The 26258-nt window shown below is 37.7% G+C and overlaps 1 protein-coding gene across 2 annotated transcripts in view; it reads left to right on the forward strand.

Annotated features, from left to right (window-relative positions):
• The window catches only part of LOC132555529 (proline dehydrogenase 1, mitochondrial-like), a 28670-nt gene extending 5506 nt beyond the window's left edge, over positions 1-23164 (forward strand). For both annotated transcript variants that reach the window (XM_060219876.1, XM_060219877.1), the window contains 10 exons: positions 1124-1270; positions 1502-1569; positions 6294-6481; positions 10529-10610; positions 11574-11666; positions 11922-12068; positions 12345-12440; positions 15106-15290; positions 17112-17200; positions 17802-23164. In XM_060219876.1, the coding sequence (XP_060075859.1) occupies positions 1124-1270; positions 1502-1569; positions 6294-6481; positions 10529-10610; positions 11574-11666; positions 11922-12068; positions 12345-12440; positions 15106-15290; positions 17112-17200; positions 17802-18007 (1301 nt within the window). In that variant the 3' untranslated portion in view covers positions 18008-23164. The remainder of the gene's footprint in view (positions 1-1123; positions 1271-1501; positions 1570-6293; positions 6482-10528; positions 10611-11573; positions 11667-11921; positions 12069-12344; positions 12441-15105; positions 15291-17111; positions 17201-17801) is intronic.
• Positions 23165-26258: the final 3094 nt, after the last annotated feature.

Consider the following 26258-nt stretch of genomic DNA (forward strand, 5'->3'; position numbering starts at 1 on the left):
TTGCATTATGTGGCTCTGGTGCTATCTTCATGTAATGACACATATACATATCATAAGTTCCAGATTTTTTTCATAATATACTAATGAACATATTTATATATGTATTATTCTAGCTTACTTTTATTTTGATTTCATATAAATTTGATCAAATAGGTCTATGAAGTTTTCAAGTCAGCAAGATATTCATTCATGAGTTGAATTTGAAACTAGACAATGACTTTTGATTGTGCAATGAAAATTGAGATTGTAACCAGTTTTTATAGCTACAATTTGAATATCTACATCTTCAAACAATAGTATTTCCGTGTTAAATGACTCTTTCTTACATCTCTCTGAATCCAATGTCCTGTCACATGACAGAAAAAAATCTTGAGCATAGGTAAGACCATACTAAAATCAAACTTGAGAATGTGCTCAAAATATTGAGCACAAAACTTTTCACGAGTACAACTTGAGCATGAGAATAAAATGGGTAAGTACAATATTTTTAAATTTTGATCACAAAACGTAAAGTTTTAGCATGAGAACAATTCTATTAGGTTAGGTTTGTTCAAAGTATTGAACCTGAGTTACTTCCCTTACCTGTGAAATTGACTTATACAGTTTATCATGCTTGGACTTGTTTGACTACAGTCCACAATATTATATACATCATATATAATATCACACGCATAAGCTAATATATATTCACTATGCACATATACAGTATATATAAAACCTTGAATTTAGCCATAGTTCTTCTGATTGATTTATCACTGCACAAAAATGTTTGTTTCATAGTAATTTATACTGAAACCATACAAGTACTTACACAAGAAAATCGTCAGCATCCATGCCTACAGTCACATATGATATAGAACGTACTGATAAATTGCAGGAAATTGAAAACATATAAACACAGTCATGCTACGATTAGAGGTATGTAAACATACATCAATTTGTCAGGCACAAAGATTGAATGAAGTCAATCATACTTCCTGCTGTAGAGTTGAGTCAGGTTCCTATCTATATGATGATAGAATCAGATGATATCCAAAAGTTTTGTTGCTTGGTTTGTAAGTTGAATGACTTTGATACACAATATATAAATCCTAAGCTTACGGTTTTTATTTCTTTCCATTAGATCCCGACAAACAAAAGTTTTTGGCCCACAAAAAGTTTGGAGATCGCCGTAGCAAGGTTATATCAGCAAGGACATATTTCTATGAGGATGAAGCCAACTGTGACACAAACATGGAGACTTTCCTCAGATGTATAGATGCTGTGGCAGGTAGGCAGTGAGAAAGACGCATGTTGTAGGAGTAGATATAATGTAGGCCAGTTTTTTATATTATTGATATTATGCATTTCTTGAAACATTAAATAAACCTACAGCAAGTGATTAATGTAACAGTTGTTTTTTTTCTTGAAATTGATATTTAGGCAAGTTGTTTTTCAACCACACACTTTTAGAAGAATCACTCAACATATGGTAATGTAATAGTGTTTTTGTATACAATAGGAGCTACTGAGGTGAACACTGGGTTTGTTGCTATCAAGATGACAGCTCTTGGAAGACCAGAGTTTCTGGTAGGCTTCTTCATATATATAATATAATGGGTGATAACTAGTGGCTGGTGGAGTAATGTTGTTTACCAGGCATGGTAACCATGGTAACCACTAGTAACAGCAGTACTAATGTAAAGTCACCATATAATTGAAACCAGAAGTGAGTTTTGTAGTTATGCCGAGCAACCATAATCATGATAGTAACATTGGCAATGATGTAATTACAATGGTAACCACTGGTGACTGTCTGTGTGAGTGGTAAACAGTAACAATGGTAACCACTGGTGACTGTGTGAGTGGTACACAGTAACAATGGTAACCACTGGTGACTGTGTGAGTGGTACACAGTAACAATGGTAACCACTGGTGACTGTGTGAGTGGTACACAGTAACAATGGTAACCACTGGTGACTGTGTGAGTGGTACACAGTAACAATGGTAACCACTGGTGACTGTCTGTGTGAGTGGTAACCACAGTAACAATGGTAACCACTGGTGACTGTCTGTGAGTGGTACACAGTAACAATGGTAACCACTGGTGACTGTCTGTGTGAGTGGTACACAGTAACAATGGTAAACTGTCTGTGTGTACACAGTAACAATGGTAACCACTGGTGACTGTGTGAGTGGTACACAGTAACAATGGTAACAATGGTAACCACTGGTGACTGTGTGAGTGGTACACAGTAACAATGGTAACCACTGGTACACAGTAACAATGGTAACCACTGGTGACAATGGTAACCACTGTGTGTGAGTGGTACACAGTAACAATGGTAACCACTGGTGACTGTCTGTGTGAGTGGTACACAGTAACAATGGTAACCACTGGTGACTGTCCTGGTGTGTGAGTGGTACACAGTAACAATGGTGTGGTGACTGTGTGAGTGGTACACAGTAACAATGGTAACCACTGGTGTCTGTCTGTGTGAGTGGTAAACAGTAACAATGGTAACCACTGGTGACTGTGTGGGTGGTACACAGTACCAATGGTAACCACTGGTGACTGTGTGAGTGGTACACAGTAACAATGGTAACCACTGGTGACTGTCCGTGTGAGTGGTACACAGTAACAATGGTAACCACTGGTGACTGTGTGAGTGGTACACAGTAACAATGGTAACCACTGGTGTCTGTCTGTGTGAGTGGTACACAGTAGCAATAGTAACCACTGGTGACTGTCCGTGTGAGTGGTACACAGTAACAATGGTAACCACTGGTGACTGTCTGTGTGAGTGGTACACAGTAACAATGGTAACCACTGGTGACTGTCTGTGTGAGTGGTACACAGTAATAATGGTAACCACTGGTGACTGTCTGTGTGAGTGGTATACAGTAACAATGGTAACCACTGGTGACTGTCTGTGTGAGTGGTATACAGTAACAATGGTAACCACTGGTGACTGTCCGTGTGAGTGGTACACAGTAACAATGGTAACCACTGGTGACTGTCTGTGTGAGTGTACACAGTAACAATGGACTGTGTGAGTGGTACACAGTAACAATGGTAACCACTGGTGACTGTGTGAGTGGTACACAGTAACAATGGTAACCACTGGTGTCTGTCCGTGTGAGTGGTACACAGTAACAATGGTAACCAACTGTAACCACTGGTGACTGTCTGTGTGAGTGGTAAACAGTAACAATGGTAACCACTGGTGACTGTGTGAGTGGTACACAGTAACAATGGTTACCACTGGTGACTGTCTGTGTGAGTGGTACACAGTAACAATGGTAACCACTGGTGTCTGTCTGTGTGAGTGGTACACAGTAACAATGGTAACCACTGGTGACTGTGTGAGTGGTACACAGTAACAATGGTAACCACTGGTGTCTGTCTCTGTGAGTGGTAAACAGTAACAATGGTAACCACTGGTGACTGTCCGTGTGAGTGGTACACAGTAACAATGGTAACCACTGGTGACTGTGTGAGTGGTACACAGTAACAATGGTAACCACTGGTGACTGTCCGTGTGAGTGGTACACAGTAACAATGGTAACCACTGGTGACTGTCCGTGTGAGTGGTACACAGTAACAATGGTAACCACTGGTGACTGTCTGTGTGAGTGGTACACAGTAATAATGGTAACCACTGGTGACTGTACACAGTAACAATGGTGACTGTGAGTGGTACACAGTAACAATGGTAACCACTGGTGACTGTCTGTGTGAGTGGTATACAGTAACAATGGTAACCACTGGTGACTGTCCGTGTGAGTGGTACACAGTAACAATGGTAACCACTGGTGACTGTCTGTGTGAGTGGTACACAGTAATAATGGTAACCACTGGTGACTGTCTGTGTGAGTGGTATACAGTAACAATGGTAACCACTGGTGACTGTGTGAGTGGTATACAGTAACAATGGTAACCACTGGTGACTCTGTGTGAGTGGTACACAGTAACAATGGTAACCACTGGTGACTGTCCGTGTGAGTGGTACACAGTAACAATGGTAACCACTGGTGACTGTCCGTGTGAGTGGTACACAGTAACAATGGTAACCACTGGTGACTGTCCGTGTGAGTGGTACACAGTAACAATGGTAACCACTGGTGACTGTCTGTGTGAGTGTGTGAGTGGTACACAGTAACAATGGTAACCACTGGTGACTGTCTGTGTGAGTGGTAAACAGTAACAATGGTAACCACTGGTGACTGTCCGTGTGAGTGGTACACAGTAACAATGGTAACCACTGGTGACTGTCTGTGTGAGTGGTATACAGTAACAATGGTAACCACTGGTGACTGTCTGTGTGAGTGGTATACAGTAACAATGGTAACCACTGGTGACTGTCCGTGTGAGTGGTACACAGTAACAATGGTAACCACTGGTGACTGTCCGTGTGAGTGGTACACAGTAACAATGGTAACCACTGGTGACTGTGTGAGTGGTACACAGTAACAATGGTAACCACTGGTGACTGTCCGTGTGAGTGGTACACAGTAACAATGGTAACCACTGGTGACTGTCCGTGTGAGTGGTACACAGTAACAATGGTAACCACTGGTGACTGTGTGAGTGGTACACAGTAACAATGGTAACCACTGGTGACTGTCTGTGTGAGTGGTATACAGTAACAATGGTAACCACTGGTGACTGTCCGTGTGAATGGTACACAGTAACAATGGTAACCACTGGTGACTGTCTGTGTGAGTGGTATACAGTAACAATGGTAACCACTGGTGACTGTCTGTGTGAGTGGTATACAGTAACAATGGTAACCACTGGTGACTGTGTGAGTGGTACACAGTAACAATGGTAACCACTGGTGTCTGTCCGTGTGAGTGGTACACAGTAACAATGGTAACCACTGGTGACTGTGTGAGTGGTACACAGTAACAATGGTAACCACTGGTGACTGTGTGAGTGGTACACAGTAACAATGGTAACCACTGGTGTCTGTCTGTGTGAGTGGTAAACAGTAACAATGGTAACCACTGGTGAGTAACAATGGTAACCACTGGTGACTGTCCGTGTGAGTGGTACACAGTAACAATAGTAACCACTGGTGACTGTGTGAGTGGTAAACAGTAACAATGGTAACCACTGGTGACTGTCCGTGTGAGTGGTACACAGTAACAATGGTAACCACTGGTGACTGTCCGTGTGAGTGGTACACAGTAACAATGGTAACCACTGGTGACTGTCTGTGTGAGTGGTATACAGTAACAATGGTAACCACTGGTGACGTGTTGGTGTAACAATGGTAACCAGTGGTAGTACAGTATAACAATGGTAACCACACTGTCTGTGTGAGTGGTACACAGTAACAATGGTAACCACCTGTGTGAGTGGTACACAGTAACAATGGTAACCACTGGTGACTGACTGGGTGAGTGGTACACAGTAATAATGGTAACCACTGGTGACTGTCTGTGTGAGTGAGTTAGAATTTCATAACATGGTAGTCTGTGTGAGTGGTACACAGTAACAATGGTAACCACTGGTGATTGTCCGTGTGAGTGGTACACAGTAACAATGGTAACCACTGGTGACTGTCTGTGTGAGTGGTATACAGAAACAATGGTAACCACTGGTGACTGTCTGAGTGAGTGGTATACAGTAACAATGGTAACCACTGGTGACTCCGTGTGAATTTCACAGTGCAGGTAACCACTGGTGACTGTCTGTGTGGTGGTACACAGTGTGCAATGGTAACCTGTTTACACAGACTGTAACCACTGTGAGTGGTACACAGTAAGATGGTACAGGCACCATCTTGGATTTTGGAAGTAAAAGGTTGTTACTGCTATTTCTTGGAAAGTACTGGATGGATCTTTCTCAAATTTCATATGCAGTTTTCCCTTGGTCCCTAGTTGTGCATTGTACCTTTTTTGGACTGATTTGAAATCAAGGTGGCCCACAGGCAGCCATCTTGGATGTCGACAGTAATACAGCACAAGCATATTGTCCATTATCCATCTGTAACTGACTGCTATCTAATAATACTTTGGGATCTTTTTCAAATGATATTTGCTAATAAGTGCTTAATAAAAATATCTTGTGCCATCATTGAGTACATTCAATGAAGACCAGTTCATGAACATTTACAACACCTGTAACAAACAAAAAAAAAATAAACAAATCTTCAAGAACTGAAAACAGATCCTCAAATGGTGGGCGCCAGGATCCCTCTGGGATCTCTTTGTTATGTTGTTACAGTGATTACTGATTTATATTCAGAAAATATACCAAACTCCGCTCGGCAATTTAATATATATTGATAATTTGAATGTTAAAGCTGCAGATGTCTGATGTGCTGGTGTCAACAAGAACCTTCTTTGAGAAGTTTGCGGGTAACAAAGGTGACATCCTTCTAAGAAAGTTTCGTGAGGAAGACTTTAAAAAGCAGTTGGAGGCCATGGGAGTACAAATCACACGGGATGACAGGAAGCGCTGGTTCTCAGTTCTAGACATCTCACAAGATGGGTAATGCACCTGTTTGTTGTGTCATGTAAATCAAAGTGTTTGTTGTGCTTTTGACACTCTTTTGTTTGTATCATGTTTGAGCTAGGTATGTTAAAAAAATGGATCATATGTCATCAGAGATTGCTCGTTCATTTGACCTTTATGTGACCTTTAAGGCGAGATTATTAAGTCTATCTTGTGACTTCTGAGTTAGTACTTGGCAAGCAAGAGTCATATTATAGATGATTATATTGTATTATATATTGAGGTGAGTAAGAGAGGTGATAATGTGACATATTGGGGTGAGTTAGAGAGGTGATAATATGACATATTGTGGTGAGTTAGAGAAGTGATAATATGACATATTGAGGTGAGTAAGAGAGGTGATAATGTGACATATTGGGGTGAGTAAGAGAGGTGATAATATGACATATTGGGGTGAGTTAGAGAGGTGATAATGTGACATATTGGGGTGAGTAAGAGAGGTGATAATATGACATATTGAGGTGAGTTAGAGAGGTGATAATGTGACATATTGGGGTGAGTAAGAGAGGTGATAATGTGACATATTGGGGTGAGTAAGAGAGGTGATAATATGACATATTGGGGTGAGTAAGAGAGGTGATAATGTGACATATTGGGGTGAGTTAGAGAGGTGATAATATGACATATTGGGGTGAGTTAGAGAGGTGATAATATGACATATTGAGGTGAGTAAGAGAGGTGATAATGTGACATATTGAGGTGAGTTAGAGAGGTGATAATGTGACATATTGGGGTGAGTTAGAGAGGTGATAATGTGACATATTGAGGTGAGTTAGAGAGGTGATAATGTGACATATTGAGGTGAGTAAGAGAGGTGATAATATGACATATTGTGGTGAGGTAGAGAGGTGATGATGTGACATATTGAGGTGAGTAAGAGAGGTGATAATGTGACATATTGGGGTGAGTTAGAGAGGTGATAATGTGACATATTGGGGTGAGTTAGAGAGGTGATAATATGACATATTGAGGTGAGTAAGAGAGGTGATAATGTGACATATTGGGGTGAGTAAGAGAGGTGATAATGTGACATATTGAGGTGAGTAAGAGAGGTGATAATGTGACATATTGAGGTGAGTAAGAGAGGTGATAATGTGACATATTGAGGTGAGTTAGAGAGGTGATAATGTGACATATTGAGGTAAGAGAGGTGATAATGTGACATATTGGGGTGAGGTAGAGAGGTGATAATGTGACATATTGAGGTGAGTAAGAGAGGTGATAATGTGACATATTGGGGTGAGTTAGAGAGGTGATAATGTGACATATTGGGGTGAGTTAGAGAGATGATAATGTGACATATTGAGGTGAGTAAGAGAGGTGATAATGTGACATATTGAGGTGAGTAAGAGAGGTGATAATGTGACATATTGGGGTGAGTTAGAGAGATGATAATGTGACATATTGAGGTGAGTAAGAGAGGTGATAATATGACATATTGGGGTGAGTTAGAGAGGTGATAATGTGACATATTGAGGTGAGTTAGAGAGGTGATAATGTGACATATTGAGGTGAGAGAGAGACGTGGAACTCTGAAATAGTCAAGTCAGAGAGAGAGGTGAAAATGTGACATATTGGGGTGAGTAAGAGAGGTGATAAGAGAGAGTAAGAGAGGTGATAATGTGACATATTGGGGTGAGTTAGAGAGGTGATAATGTGACATATTGGGGTGAGTTAGAGAGGTGATAATGTGACATATTGAGGTGAGTAAGAGAGGTGATAATGTGACATATTGGAGTGAGTTAGAGAGGTCATAATATCACAGATAGAGGATAGTTAGAGAGGTGATAATGTGACATATTGGGGTGAGTTAGAGAGGTGATAATGTGACATATTGAGGTGAGTTAGAGAGGTGATAATGTGACATATTGAGGTGAGTAAGAGAGGTGATAATGTGACATATTGGGGTGAGTTAGAGAGGTGATAATGTGACATATTGGGGTGAGTTAGAGAGGTGATAATGTGACATATTGAGGTGAGTAAGAGAGGTGATAATGTGACATATTGGGGTGAGTAAGAGAGGTGATAATGTGACATATTGGGGTGAGTTAGAGAGGTGATAATGTGACATATTGAGGTGAGTAAGAGAGGTGATAATGTGACATATTGGGGTGAGTTAGAGAGGTGATAATATGACATATTGGGGTGAGTTAGAGAGGTGATAATGTGACATATTGATAATGTGACATATTGAGGTGAGTAAGAGAGGTGATAATGTGACATATTGGGGTGAGTAAGAGAGGTGATAATGTGACATATTGGGGTGAGTAAGAGAGGTGATAATGTGACATATTGGGGTGAGTAAGAGAGGTGATAATGTGACATATTGGAGTGAGTAAGAGAGGTGATAATGTGACATATTGGGGTGAGTTAGAGAGGTGATAATGTGACATATTGGGGTGAGTTAGAGAGGTGATAATGTGACATATTGGGGTGAGTAAGAGAGGTGATAATGTGACATATTGGGGTGAGTAAGAGAGGTGATAATGTGACATATTGGGGTGAGTAAGAGAGGTGATAATGTGACATATTGGGGTGAGTAAGAGAGGTGATAATGTGACATATTGGGGTGAGTAAGAGAGGTAGAGAGGTGATAATGTGACATATTGGGGTGAGTAGAGAGAGACATATTGGGGTGAGTAAGAGAGGTGATAATGTGACATATTGGGGTGATAATGTAAGAGAGGTGATAATGTGACATATTGGGGTGAGTAAGAGAGGTGATAATGTGACATATTAAGAGAGGTGATAAGACATATTGGGGGGTGAGTTAGAGAGGTGATAATATGACATATTGGGGTGAGTAAGAGAGGTGATAATGTGACATATTGGGGTGAGTTAGAGAGGTGATAATGTGACATATTGGGGTGAGTAAGAGAGGTGATAATGTGACATATTGGGGTGAGTTAGAGAGGTGATAATGTGACATATTGAGGTGAGTAAGAGAGGTGATAATGTGACATATTGGGGTGAGTTAGAGAGGTGATAATGTGACATATTGGGGTGAGTAAGAGAGGTGATAATGTGACATATTGAGGTGAGTAAGAGAGGTGATAATGTGACATATTGGGGTGAGTAAGAGAGGTGATAATGTGACATATTGGGGTGAGTTAGAGAGGTGATAATGTGACATATTGGGGTGAGTTAGAGAGGTGATAATGTGACATATTGGGGTGAGTAAGAGAGGTGATAATGTGACATATTGGGGTGAGTTGATAATGTGACATATTGGGGTGAGTAAGAGAGGTGATAATGTGACATATTGGGGTGAGTTAGAGAGATGATAATATGACATATTGGGGTGAGGTAGAGAGGTGATGATTTGACATATTGGGGTGAGTTAGAGAGATGATAATATGACATATTGGGGTGAGGTAGAGAGGTGATAATGTGACATATTGGGGTGAGTTAGAGAGGTGATAATATGACATATTGGGGTGAGTTAGAGAGATGATAATATGACATATTGGAGTGAGTTAGAGAAGTGATAATATGACATATTGGGGTGAGGTAGAGAGGTGATAATATGAAATATTGGGGTGAGGTAGAGAGGTGATAATGTGACATATTGGGGTGAGTTAGAGAGGTGATAATATGACATATTGGGGTGAGTTAGAGAGGTGATAATATGACATATTGGGGTGAGTTAGAGAGGTGATAATATGACATATTGGGGTGAGGTAGAGAGGTGATAATATGACATATTGGGGTGAGGTAGAGAGGTGATAATATGACATATTGAGATGAGCTAGAGAGGTGATGATATGACATATTGGGGTGAGTTAGAGAGGTGATAATGTGACATTTTAGAAAAAAAGGAAAGGTGATAATATGACATATTGGGGTGAGTTAGAGAGGTGATAATATGACATATTGAGATGAGTTAGAGAGGTGATAATATGACATATTGGGGTGAGTTAGAGAGGTGATCATGTGATATTTTGCAGTTAGAAAGAGATGCAAGTTATTTTTTAAGGTGTGTTGGAGAGAAGATTATGACTCAGCATGTGATCTATTTTATAGTGAGGTGGACCTTCTGGACTGGGACAACCTGTTAGAGGTCAACATGAGTTTGTCCAAGGTTTTTGTGGTACCCGATGAGGAGGTAATATATATCTTAATTGAGATTATCATAACTCAGCTTACTTCTTACCTGGGTTTATTGATAAAAAAATTCTCGAGCAGTATTTATCCATGATATCTTATGCTTTCAAGGCAAGATAGATAATGTAAGAATTATGACAGCTATTGGAGTGTATTATATATCCCATTTGACTGAGAAAGTTCCATTAACGACAAATTATGCAGCTCGGAATTTAACGGATATATTATGAAGCATTAGTCGTTTGCTGCTATAAAAGCAGGTGTAATCACAGTAGGAGGTACATGTCTGATATAGAAGCAGGTGTAATCACAGTAGGAGGTACATGTCTGATATAAAAGCAGGTGTAATCACAGTAGGAGGTACATGTCTGATATAAAAGCAGGTGTAATCACAGTAGGAGCTACATGCTGATATAAAAGCAGGTGTAATCACAGTAGGAGCTACATGTCTGATATAAAAGCAGGTGTAATCACAGTAGGAGCTACATGTCTGATATAAAAGCAGGTGTAATCACAGTAGGAGCTACATGTCTGATATAAAAGCAGGTGTAATCACAGTAGGAGCTACATGTCTGATATAAAAGCAGGTGTAATCACAGTAGGAGCTACATGTCTGATATAAAAGCAGGTGTAATCACAGTAGGAGCTACATGCTGATATAAAAGCAGGTGTAATCACAGTAGGAGCTACATGTCTGATATAAAAGCAGGTGTAATCACAGTAGGAGCTACATGTCTGATATAAAAGCAGGTGTAATCACAGTAGGAGCTACATGTCTGATATAAAAGGAGGTGTAATCACAGTAGGAGCTACATGCTGATATAAAAGCAGGTGTAATCACAGTAGGAGCTACATGTCTGATATAAAAGCAGGTGTAATCACAGTAGGAGCTACATGTCTGATATAAAAGCAGGTGTAATCACAGTAGGAGCTACATGTCTGATCAAGTTTTTCATTTGAACAGACAGGGAAACTGAAGCCTTTAGTCACCTCTCTGTCAACAGAAGAAGAAGAGCAGATGAAAAACATGTTAGGACGCCTCAACATGATTGCTAAGGTAATACATTCAGGCATATTAACACTGTTACCTACTCCAACACATCTATCGACCATGGACAAGATACAATATGTCCAAGTATATCAAAGCTGTTGCAAAACAACATGTTGTTTTCAGTACACCACAGAGAAGGGTGTGAGAGTGATACAGAGATGACCTGACCATTTCTTTCCTGTTGTTTTTCAGTATGCCACAGAGAAGGGTGTGAGAGTGACACAGAGATGACCTGACCATTTCTTTCCTGTTGTTTTTCAGTATGCCACAGAGAAGGGTGTGAGAGTGATGGTAGATGCTGAACAAACTTATTTCCAACCTGCCATAAGTCGCCTGTGTATGGAAATGATGCGAAGGTTTAACAGGGAAAAGGCAGTTATCTTCAACACCTACCAGTGCTATCTGAAGGTACTTAGAATGAAACATAAATCACATGGAAAGGTTACACACCAGTAGTAGAGTAAAGGTAACGTGATTCAGAGTAGTCCATCTCTGAAGCTCTATGACCCGTTGGCATACAGTGCTTTGTCTTCAGACTGAATATTCTGTAAAGTAAAATTTTTTTATGAGTTTAACCAATGGCTGTTTACATAGGTTGTGAACAATCACTGATTATGTCTGATATTAACTAAGGCAGGATAATCACTGTTTACTTTGATATACACTGACTGTTGGTATCCATAGAGTGCTTACAATAATGCCTGTTTGGACATGGACCTGGCCCGTAGAGAGGACTTCCACTTTGGAGCCAAGCTGGTTCGGGGTGCATACATGGAACAAGTATGTATCTGTTTTGGTAGTACATTGTATTTGTGTATAGTTTGAGTGGGCTCAGGTAACTGAGGTAAACATCAGTCTATTTAACAATTTCCCAGAAATAAAGAGTCAGGTCTGATAGTCAGAATTAACAATATCCCAGAATTAAAGAGCCAGGTCTGGTCCTCAGATTTAACAATATCCCAGAATTAAAGAGTCAGGTCTGGTCCTCAGATTTAACAATATCCCAGAATTAGATAGTCAGGTCTGGTCCTCAGATTTAACAATATCCCAGAATTAAAGAGTCAGGTCTGGTCCTCAGATTTAACAATATCCCAGAATTAAAGAGTCAGGTCTGGTCCTCAGATTTAACAATATCCCAGAATTAAAGAGTCAGGTCTGGTCCTCAGATTTAACAATATCCCAGAATTAAAGAGTCAGGTCCCAGAATTAAAGAGTCAGGTCTGGTCCTCAGATTTAACAATATCCCAGAATTAAAGAGTCAGGTCTGGTCCTCAGATTTAACAATATCCCAGAATTAAAGAGTCAGGTCTGGTCCTCAGATTTAACAATATCCCAGAATTAGATAGTCAGGTCTGGTCCTCAGATTTAACAATATCCCAGAATTAAAGAGTCAGGTCTGGTCCTCAGATTTAACAATATCCCAGAATTAAAGAGTCAGGTCTGGTCCTCAGATTTAACAATATCCCAGAATTAAAGAGTCAGGTCTGGTCCTCAGATTTAACAATATCCCAGAATTAAAGAGTCAGGTCTGGTCCTCAGATTTAACAATATCCCAGAATTAAAGAGTCAGGTCTGGTCCTCAGATTTAACAATATCACAGAATTAGATAGTCAGGTCTGGTCCTCAGATTTAACAATATCCCAGAATTAAAGAGTCAGGTCTGGTCCTCAGATTTAACAATATCCCAGAATTAAAGAGTCAGGTCTGGTCCTCAGATTTAACAATATCCCAGAATTATATAGTCAGGTCTGGTCCTCAGATTTAACAATATCCCAGAATTAAAGAGTCAGGTCTGGTCCTCAGATTTAACAATATCCCAGAATTAATAGTCAGGTCTGGTCCTCAGTCAGGTCTGGTCCTCAGATTTAACAATATCCAGAATTAGATAGTCAGAATTTTCCCAGAATTAAAGAGTCAGGTCTGGTCCTCAGATTTAACAAAAGAGTCAGGTCTGGTCCTCAGATTTAACAATATCCCAGAATTAAAGAGTCAGGTCTGGTCCTCAGATTTAACAATATCACAGAATTAAAGAGTCAGGTCTGGTCCTCAGATTTAACAATATCCCAGAATTAGATAGTCAGGTCTGGTCCTCAGATTTAACAATATCCCAGAATTAAAGAGTCAGGTCTGGTCCTCAGATTTAACAATATCCCAGAATTAAAGAGTCAGGTCTGGTCCTCAGATTTAACAATATCCCAGAATTAAAGAGTCAATTCAGATTTAACAATATCCAGAATTAAAGGTCAGGTCTGGTCCTCAGATTTAACAATATCCCAGAATTAAAGAGTCAGGTCTGGTCCTCAGATTTAACAATATCCCAGAATTAAAGAGTCAGGTCTGGTCCTCAGATTTAACAATATCACAGAATTAAAGAGTCAGGTCTGGTCCTCAGATTTAACAATATCACAGAATTAAAGAGTCAGGTCTGGTCCTCAGATTTAACAATATCACAGAATTAAAGAGTCAGGTCTGGTCCTCAGATTTAACAATATCCCAGAATTAGATAGTCAGGTCTGGTCCTCAGATTTAACAATATCACAGAATTAAAGAGTCAGGTCTGGTCCTCAGATTTAACAATATCCCAGAATTAAAGAGTCAGGTCTGGTCCTCAGATTTAACAATATCCCAGAATTAGATAGTCAGGTCTGGTCCTCAGATTTAACAATATCCCAGAATTAGATAGTCAGGTCTGGTCCTCAGATTTAACAATATCCCAGAATTAAAGAGTCAGGTCTGGTCCTCAGATTTAACAATATCCCAGAATTAGATAGTCAGGTCTGGTCCTCAGATTTAACAATATCCCAGAATTAAAGAGTCAGGTCTGGTCCTCAGATTTAACAATATCACAGAATTAAAGAGTCAGGTCTGGTCCTCAGATTTAACAATATCACAGAATTAGATAGTCAGGTCTGGTCCTCAGATTTAACAATATCCCAGAATTAAAGAGTCAGGTCTGGTCCTCAGATTTGCTATCATGATGGCTAAAGATCATTTTGAGTAATAATGATCTCACAGAAGTGCATGAAACAAGTTATTACAAACAGAATTATAACTGTACAAAGTACATATATTTGTAACTTTACTTCTGAAGGGATTTAATTAAAGGTTCATTGATCAAAATACCTCATTCTAAGGTAAAAGTTAATTGATGAGAATTGTATAGTTTTTGTATTAGGGTTTTAAGGTCATTATAAGGTCACTACTGCATTTGTTGGAAAACTATTGATTAATTTGATATTGCCTTAGCAACTTTCTTTCTTTGCAATTTTTTTTAACAAATTGGACTAAGAATTCCCTGAATTAATTATCATTTCAGGCTTCAAAGGTCAAGGTTACTATTACTATGTACAACAGTTGTAATCAGCATCTCCTTTACATTTATAGTTTGTTTTCTTGTGTGAGAAGAAAGATTAAGAATCAGTTTGAGCAATGTGTATTTTATCAGGAGAGAGAGCGAGCACATGAAATAGGCTATGAGGATCCCATCAATCCTAGCTACGAGGCAACCTCAGACATGTACCACCAAACTCTGGAGGAGGTGATGAGACAAATAAACTGCAGAGATCGGGGGAAGATTGCAGTGATGGTGGCTAGTCACAATGAGGATACAGTTAGATATACCGTAGAAAAGTAAGTCTGGAGTGTTTGTATACTTAAAGGATAAAGAAACGCAGGGTGAATTTTAAACCAGAAATTAAGTATGATATCGGGCTTCATTTAAAATGAAATTTTGTACACTTACAGATAAATTAAAGCTTAAAAATTTCCAAAGTCTGTATTTTGCATCTGACAATTGGTTTAGAGGTACTAACGATTAAATTGAATGGACCCATAGGATTTTGAAATTGAAATTGAACTGAGTCATCAATATCTTGTGTGTCCGCCGTTTGCTGTGGTCACGGCCCTTATTCTTCTGGTTATAGAGTTCATAAGAGCGTTAATCCGTCTTATGGGGATGTTGTCCCACTCTTCAATCAGAGTTCTGGTCAACTGCTCTCAAGTAGCAGGGTGTGGCTGGCGCTTTCGAACCTGTCTATCCAACTGGTCCCAAAGATGCTCAATCGGGGACAAATCAGGGCTATATGGCGGCCAATCTAGTGGTTGAATGTTGTTGTTGGCCAGAAAGACTTGGCAAATCCTTGCTACGTGAGGTCTAGCATTATCCTGCTGGAGGGTTAGATTATGCTGCTGTAAGAAAGGGATAACATGGGGTCGGAGGATCTCATCTCTATACTTAGCTGCTGTTAAATTACCATTAATAACAACCAATTGTGATTTTAACCTGTGTGAGATTCCTCCACACACCATTACTGAACTGCCCCCAAACCTATCCCTCGCTACAATGCAAACATCCGTAAAACATTCGCCACGACATCAGTAGACACGTTGACGGCCGTCAGATCGATAAAGACAGAATCGAGACTCGTCCGTGAAGAAAACTTGTCTCCACTGCCTCAGTGGAAACCGTCGTGGAGCATGTGCAGCCACCCAGGCCATACAACGCTGACGTCGAGCAGGGGTAAGGTGTGGACCTACGTAGGGGCGACATGCTCTTACACCAACTTCTCTTAATCGATTACTTACAGCTTTTGAAATTATAGGACGCCCATGATTTCCACGAACATTAAGTGCACTCTCAACGGCAGTAAGGCGCCGATTACGCACATGAGAGACGACGATATAGCGATCCTGACGCCGTGACGTTACGCACAGACATCCTTACCTAGGTCGATCGGCCAATCACCCAGTTTCCCGAAGACGTCTTACAAGACGTTCTATGGTGAAAATATTAACACCAAAGTGCCTAGCAATTTGATTTGGCAGCTGTCCTTGCATCAGCATCTGAATGGCCTGACCCCTCTGAACTTCTGTGAGTCGTGCCATTCTTAAAACGAAGCAAATTCTCAATTAATTTTAGGGAAGTAGTTGGTGTGTATAAAGACTAACGAAGAGTGACTTGACCAACGCTGCATGAGACCAGAACAACACGGTGCGCGAGATTCTTGTTTTTTCCTTCCTCCATTTACCAGAGCTGCGCACTGTACTGTGACTAAATTTTCGATACATGACAAGGTGTAATATGACCTAATTACTCAATCCACAAAGTTTCACTTTATTTGGAGACTGTGTTTTCAAAATATCGGAATAAATATTATCCTGCGTTTCTTTATCCTTTCAGTATACTTATCTACACTGATTTGTTTTCTAATATTTAATCAACAAATGATTGATATGAATAATGCACTGCTGAACCAATACAGAGAGTAGATGTAATCAGGGTGATATCGTGTCCTACCCTCCAACCCACCAGCCCACATAAAGAAAAGGAAGAAAGTTGGTGGAGCAGAAGTTGTGAATTACATTTAGGAATAAAGCTATCGTACTTAAATGATTTGATGTTAGCTTAAGGTAACTAAGAATTATTTTATTATGAATTTCGGTATCTTGTAGGATGAAGGAATTCAAAATTCGACCGTCTGACCGCCTCATCTGTTTTGGCCAGCTATTGGGCATGTGTGATCAAGTCAGTTTCCCGTTAGGTAAGTATAGTTGGATGCTTCAAAGAAGTTCGTTTTCTATTTGTCAGTGTTGAGCAGTGGGGTCAGATGTAGCCAGTGTATTAGGTCAACATGTTTCTTTTGTGTATGTAGTTATGTATGTTTTCTTCGGTTGTCCTATGTCTAAAACACATGAAAGTCACTGTAAGTTTCATCTAATGCCACATCACTCGGACATATCTTCAATTTTTTAATGAATTCAAATATAAAGGTCAGCATGGACTGCTAGCTGGGATGAAATGTCAACATACATTTTTAGGTATGATTACATTTCTCTACAAGTCCCAAGATCTAAGACCAAGAGTCATAACATTGAATATATGGCTTTTATCTTTGTACAGCTATGGTGTGATGATTGGAAATTTCAATTGAAATATATTGAAGATTTAAGAGGTCAAATGCTGTGTTACAATATTGGGCAATAGGCAAATTCATCTATGACTTTAGAAAAAAATGTTCTGGTTTTTTTATTCTTTGATTAAATTAATGGCATTATGAATATATTCATATTGATTATAAACATATATAATGCATTAATATTGATTTATACTATTGATACATTTCCATTCACTGTATGTTACAGGCCAAGCTGGTTACTCTGTGTACAAATATGTACCTTATGGTCCTGTGGAGGAAGTGCTTCCATATCTATCTCGTCGTGCGATGGAGAACCGTGGCATCCTCAAAAAAGTGAAAAAGGAGAAGAATCTCCTGTGGGGGGAATTGAAGAGAAGGATATCATCAGGTCAACTTACATACAACCCAAAAAATCATGTTCAATCGCCATGACACTATCTTTGTAGATAGAGGAATAGGATTTCTGCTGGGAATACAACCTCTGGTGTCTGTCTCCATTGAAGTATGTTAATTCAATGAAGGACTGTGTCTCCTAGATAGAAAAAAATGGTAGATATAGATTAGAATAGTTAGGGTTTTTAATTTATTAGGAATGATATATTACTGCTCCTTTGCAATGCAAGGGGCAGCTTTCAGTCTCGGTAAAATCTCAGGAAGAGGTCAAAATCTAATTGAAAGCACATGTTGTAATACATTTGCCCACATATGTATTGACTATTTGAGGAACTGATCCTGCTGTTTCGTAGTTAGGTAAGAGTCTGATGTCTTTGATTAGTTTAGAAACTCTTTAGTAGCTCTACATTTATAGCAGCTACATGGCAAATTATATCTAACGGAGCTTAACATGTGAAAATTCTGTTATTAAGAAGACACATTTGATTCCATGGAGACAGAATACATTAATCATAGAAATTATTATCCTATTTGTTTGACTAGAATTTTATCTTCATTAAATGTTAAAACTTTAAAGCAACAGTTGAGATTATAATATGGAAAAAATAATTATATAATGACATGTTGCTGTTGTCGTATTCACAATCAAACATGTTCATTCTTCTAATTATTGAAATTCTTTTGATCAATTCAAAATGAAATGACAAGCATTGTCTCTAGTTGGAATTTTTTCTGATAAGTTTCAAACAGTAACAAATCAATAATAGATACCATCATTTGTTGTAACTTTTCATTCGATCCACTGTCCTTGCTAGAATTCCTACAGCAGTTTATTTCTTTTGTCTTTTGAAATATTTTTAAATAAACTAATGTTGAATGTGGGATTTCTATTCCCATGATTCATGAGAAATTGTTTAGTTTATCAGAAAAATGGGTTAAGATAGGTTACTTTGAGATTGATATAGTTATATATGGATATATATATATATATTTATATATAAATTTATTATATACATATGTATAATACATATTAGCAATAGAATATACATATTGGTATGACTATGCTGCCCTTTTGTGTACAATGTACATGTATACACTCATAAAAAGAGCAATGTAACCTGCTTTGTATAAGTACATGAGGCTCTCTCACTCATTCCTATTACCTTACTTACCTAATGTAAAAGTCACTGAAGCTTGTTTTTTAATCATATGTTATAGGATTTTTCCCTTCATTCCCTGCTATATGTACTAAATACCTCCTTAAACCTTCTTTTGATCCACCATGTCCCCAACAAATTCCAACCTACCTATCAATTATACTAGATATTTGATTGTTTGTCCATCAAGCTACCATCTTCTTTCTATCTATCACTGAAGCTGGTAACTGGTATCTCTCCTACCACCTACCCTCGGTCTATTATTTTACAAAATGTAGGTAATGTGTGAAGGTAAGAAAATATCCTTTAGCCATTTATTCTTCCAACTTCTGTCATTTTATTGTAATTTATGGGTTATGTTTTTTAAGCATCTGTTGCCTTAGCAACAAATTGAAAATACCTTGTTTTATGTATGGTTTACAATTTATGCTCCCCTAAAATTTACAAAGGGGCATATAGTTATCGCCTCTTCCATATCTCAGTCTTTCTGTTCATTTTTGTCCGGAGCATAACTTAACAGTTAAGCAGTAATCATGAAACATTGATCTTTTTAAACTAATGTGCAGTGTACCACATCCAGGGCCCTCAACCCCTCTGTTACAGAGTTATTGCCCTTTGTTAAAAATATTCTTGTGCATATAATTTCTTTGTTTGCATGAAAGCTAAGATAATGAAACTTGATACATGCATTAGTCATAGAAAGACAATGTTCATTTTACCAAATTCAAAGCCTACAAATCCTCAATTACAGAGTTAGTACCCTTTGTAAACCTTTTTGGTTCAGAGAACAACTTTGCTTTCATTTAAACTGAGATAATGAACCTTGGTATATACAACATATACATACTAACAGGGTACACAGTGCCTGAAACCCTGAAGTACAGAATTATTGCTCTGCGTTAATATTTTGTGTCCAATAATCAGTTATTCCTTCTCAGTGCACCTTCATTACAAGGTGGACTGTTAAAATTGTTCTTCTTCCGTAATTCGTCGTCTGTCCATCTGTCCTTGAAAAAATCTTGTTATTGTTATTTCTTGAAAATGCTAGCTGAGCATTTTGCTAATCATAGATAGGTTCTCATTGTTCCCTTGTTATGCATTGTCCCATATGGGACCGATCTTATAAAAGCCAATATGCTCGTAAGGCGGTTATCATTGATTTTAACCTAAAATCTTTGTTATCACCATTTACTGAGGTTTGAATTATGCAGGATGAATTATTCTCAAATTTCATTTGTTGCATCCACTTGGTCTCTTGTTACACGTTGCCCAATTTTGGGAATGATCTGAAAACAAAATGGACATTTCTCGGGTCATTCTCAAATTTCAAATGCAGGTTCTCTTTGGTTCATTTTGATATCGAGCAATTAATCAAGATGGATGATGAATGGCCATCCTCATTTTTTGTTTCTAGAGAAGTATTCTGTGGACCTTTCTAAAATGTAGGTAGGTTCCCTTTGGTCCAGTGTTGTGCCAACAAGAACAAAACGGCTGACATTGAATTTCACCTATGAAAAATTGTTTCTTTTTATTTGGATGTAATCTTGCCCAAATTTTATATGTAAGTTTCCCAAGGTCCCTTGTGCCATTTTGATGTTGAGACTGATCAGAAAACAAAAATAGCAGCGAAGCGACTTCATATACATATGTACCTTGGATTTGATTATTAAATATTATTTTTGCTATTTCTTTAACAAAAAGTATTCATAATTTCATATAACTGAAAACGAAAATTGGAACAAAAAATAACAACCTGTCATTAAAAAGAATAGCAAACAAAGAAAAAGATCAAACTTTCAAAGAAAAAAGTACAGACCAAACAAAGATGTGCGCCAGGACCCCTCTTATCCTCTATAGAGAGAAGCAGTTTTTAAGTACAAATTAAACTTTGTTACATCAAGACGGTACCCAGTAGGTTGTGACAGACCTGTTAAAGTATGACCGATGTTTTACTAGCAATATGAGGTTATAACCATTTTGTAATGTTTAATGAAATACAAGGTTTTTTTGTACTTTACAATATTTTTTTTTATTTTTTTTTTTTTTTTTTTTGAATCTCTTCTAATGGTGTTTGTTTTTGAGATTATATGTTCAACACATTTTATTAATATATTAATATGAATATCAATTAATGTGTTATTGTGAATTGTCAGAACCCTGTCAGTTATACATGATCTATGCATTTGCGATAAGTAATGATCTAGTGAAACAAACATAAAAGCTAACTTGATATCTGAATTATGTTAAGTATATCTTCACCTTGAAATGTGTTGTCAAATGTTTTTTTCTGAATGAAACCGATCAAATCTGCTTCAGAAACTAGACTTTCGTTTGAGAGAATTGGTATTTTTTATTATCCATTAAAACACTAATGATTCATTGACAGATCAATGGGCTTTTTGAAAGCTTTTACAAACCATTCTATTTACTGACTTTTATATATTAGATCTGGTGTTACTGTGTTGGTATTTTTCACCTATTAATTACTTGATGTTAGTTCATTATTCTATCATGTCGTATTGTTATTATGATTTTCTGTTTGTCTCTTCAGACCTTATTGATACAAATATGCTACCATTGTTATATTGTTTTTCTTTTCTTTGCATCTTTGATTACACTTGTTAAAGCATCCATATTTTTTTACATTTTTCCTCTAAAAGTGAGATTATCAAAAACAAATTGTTATTTTTTTATTACTGTTTGTTTAATATATATTGTACATTTGATGTCAATATCTGGTATATTCTTTGTTTTAGCTACACAGTGTACGATGTTTGCGTTAAACCCTTGGTTTTTACAGTGATAAGATAACAATATACCTTAGCTGATTGGATCAAAGTTTTGTATTTATCTTGTTAGGAGGGGTAAACACCAGTCGAATATACATGTATATATGATAAATGAAGTAATAAGACAGTACGGACAAGTGAATTGTCAAATTGTTGAGTCAATCTGCCCCTTTATCAAGACAAAAAAATTATTACATAAATTACATCACATACTTAGAACATAAAACAGATATGAAGTTGTAAACAAAAATCCAGAACAGTAGTGTAAATATAGGTGTTTTGATAATCCCTTTGGCCATGGACGCAAAGGCCTTTTGTCAGGGACAAAAACATCTCATGTGGAGGTATGAAAGATGATGATTCAAATATCAAAAATGTTTGATTAGGTCTCGGTACTTGTGAACTGTGGCCACTGAGTGTATATGTGATTGGAGAGAAGAATATGAAGTAATAATGTACTGTTGTTATCACTTCATTGATCATATATCTATTCCGACAATATGCATCCAACGAACATTTGTTTGTTAGGATCCACTACCAATATTGGACCATACCGTCGATATTACTGACTAGAATCTGTATATATATATGTGTGTGTGTTGTGTGTGTGTGTGTCACATCATGTATTCAAATTGAATTGCTTTTTTAAGACAGCATTATATTTTTCCTTAATTGTGCGATCAAATTATTTTCCTTCATAATATCAGATGATACTTGTGTTTTGATGGTATTATCTCACCAGTCCACGAGACAGTTAGACTCTTTTGATTATAGTGTAGTGTAACTTAAGTTATTGTGAGCATTGTGAGATTCTCCATTACAATCAGTCATTATTTTGCCCAGTCAACCGTCATGCTATTCCCGTACAATGCCAAAAATTTAGAAGAAGCGAACGGGTGTCCGAAGAAAACGGTTTTTATTGTTTTTCACCGTTTTCAGTCTTCACTGATTTAAGAAACTCTACTGTTAAGTTTTATGTGCCACTTTTTTCAGTTACGAACCATGTTTGATGTTAAGTTTTCAAACTTGTTTCCTGTATGGAATGCATTTATTTTGCGTTTACATATATTTTGTTCAGTTGCAGTGCTTCTATCTGGTATCTTTATCCATAATGTCTATAATAAAGTTATATACATTTTTGTGTATGTTCAGTTATCTAATTTTATATAGGTAATTTGTAGATATTACCCATTATGTTTAAATCTGTGTTAAAGCTGTTTTGTTACTAGAAATAAATGCTTTCCACATCAGCTAGCTGTTAAATCGTTATTTCTAGTCTAATTACATTCATATATCATTATCAAATATTGCGCTGAACGTTGAACGATGCGAGTGGATATCTTAGATGACTTTATTATTGTGGGATCGAATTTTCACAATGTCATTTCATTCTCGAAAATAGTGAAAAATCAAACAACATTGAATGGACAGCAGCTCGAGGGAAAGCGGAAGAGCGTTCTAAAAAGTCCTCCCTAATTAGTAAAGCAGGTCTAGTAAATCCGGGAATGTAACATTTAAAATGAAGTCCAGACGCTGTTCGGGTTGTTGTACGTCTATTGAACTGTAGGCTATGTAGAGCTGGTAATCATGTACCTTCAGGAGCCGATTCCTACTGGCTAGATATAAGGTTGTAATTATACCCAACTTTACGAAACTGTTGGTTATTACACAACAGATAAACAGACTAACAAAGATTGTGTAATACACGAGTTACTGACATCCAGTTGTACAAGAGCATAGCCGTAGATTACAAAGTTTTTCACAAGATTAGTATACACTGACCTTCATGCGAACTGCCTAGACAGAACTTATATAATAACTTATGTAATCAGGGAATTAATTGAAAACATTGACCATGTGTACTAGATAAAGTAACAACAGTATACATCTGACCACTGGTCAAAAGTTGTCGTTAACTAAATCAAACTCATTATGGCTGATAAATTATGATTAAAAACTCTGACAAATGTGGAACAGACAGATTTTGAATATTTTAATTAACTTACATATTAGCTTTAACTAGCTCACATTTTAATAACACAAATCGAATAACATTAATTATCTATGTTGTCTTTCGAAAGACCATAGAATAAATGAAAATTGGTTAGTAATATACACGACATAACATTATTTGTGATGTTATAGTGTCGTTATGTTTGAACCTAACGTGCATATGTGTATAAAGTGAGAGCAGATTATCGTATTTTCAATGAACTGCATACGTATGGGTCGTCACAGGGAACTTGTTATCACTGCAGTTACAATTTTGACTCGTTCTGAGTGTATTTACATTGTGGTATACATCAGTACATGTTAACACCACTGTTACAGCTTTGACTCATTCTGAGTGTATTTACACTGTGGTATACATCAGTACATGTTAACACTACTGTTACAGCTTTGACTCATTCTGAGTGTATTTACACTGGTATACATCAGTACTTGGTATTTCCACTGTTACAACTTTGACTCATTCTGAGTGTATTTACACTGTGGTATACATCAGTACATGTTAACACCACTGTTACAGCTCTGACTCATTCTGAGTGTATTTACACTGTGGTATACATCAGTACATGTTAACACCACTGTTACAACTTTGACTCATTCTGAGTGTATTTACACTGTGGTATACATCAGTACATGTTAACACCACTGTTACAGCTTTGACTCATTCTGAGTGTATTTACACTGTGGTATACATCAGTACATGTTAACACCACTGTTACAGCTTTGACTCATTCTGAGTGTATTTACACTGTGGTATACATCAGTACATGTTAACACCACTGTTACAGCTTTGACTCATTCTGAGTGTATTTACACTGTGGTATACATCAGTACATGTTAACACCACTGTTTACATTCTGAGTGGTATACATCAGTACATGTTAACACCACTGTTACAGCTTTGACTCATTCTGAGTGTATTTACACTGTGGTATACATCAGTACATGTTAACACCACTGTTACAGCTTTGACTCATTCTGAGTGTATTTACACTGTGGTATACATCAGTACATGTTAACACCACTGTTACAGCTTTGACTCATTCTGAGTGTATTTACACTGTGGTATACATCAGTACATGTTAACACCACTGTTACAGCTTTGACTCATTCTGAGTGTATTTACACTGTGGTATACATCAGTACATGTTAACACCACTGTTACAGCTTTGACTCATTCTGAGTGTATTTACACTGTGGTATACATCAGTACATGTTAACACCACTGTTACAGCTTTGACTCATTCTGAGTGTATTTACACTGTGGTATACATCAGTACATGTTAACACCACTGTTACAGCTTTGACTCATTCTGAGTGTATTTACACTGTGGTTACATGTTAACACCACTGTTACAGCTTTGACTCATTCTGAGTGTATTTACACTGTGGTATACATCAGTACATGTTAACACCACTGTTACAGCTTTGACTCATTCTGAGTGTATTTACACTGTGGTATACATCAGTACATGTTAACACCACTGTTACAGCTCTGACTCATTCTGAGTGTATTTACACTGTGGTATACATCAGTACATGTTAACACCACTGTTGCAGCTTTGACTCATTCTGAGTGTATTTACACTGTGGTATACATCAGTACATGTTAACACTACCGTTACAGCTTTGACTCATTCTGAGTGTATTTACACTGTGGTATACATCAGTACATGTTAACACCACTGTTACAACTTTGACTCATTCTGAGTGTATTTACACTGTGGTATACATCAGTACATGTTAACACCACTGTTGCAGCTTTGACTCATTCTGAGTGTATTTACACTGTGGTATACATCAGTACATGTTACATCAGTGACTCATTCTGAGTGTATTTACACTGTGGTATACATCAGTACATGTTACCAGCACTGTTGCCGCTTTGACTCATTCTGAGTGTATTTACACTGTGGTATACATCAGTACATGTTAACACCACTGTTACAGCTTTGACTCATTCTGAGTGTATTTACACTGTGGTATACATCAGTACATGTTAACACCACTGTTACAGCTCTGACTCATTCTGAGTGTATTTACACTGTGGTATACATCAGTATTAACACCACTGTTACATACATTCAGTACACTGTGGTATACATCAGTACTACCGTTACAGCTTTGACTCATTCTGAGTGTATTTACACTAGTATACATCAGTACTTGGTATTTCCACTGTTACAACTTTGACTCATTCTGAGTGTATTTACACTGTGGTATACATCAGTACATGTTAACACCACTGTTACAGCTTTGACTCATTCTGAGTGTATTTACACTGTGGTATACATCAGTACATGTTAACACCACTGTTACAGCTTTGACTCATTC

Source organism: Ylistrum balloti, unplaced genomic scaffold (genome assembly GCF_031769215.1).
Source record: "Ylistrum balloti isolate Yb309-2 unplaced genomic scaffold, AGI_CSIRO_Ybal_v1 Utg370504, whole genome shotgun sequence".
Taxonomy (NCBI): domain Eukaryota; kingdom Metazoa; phylum Mollusca; class Bivalvia; order Pectinida; family Pectinidae; genus Ylistrum; species Ylistrum balloti.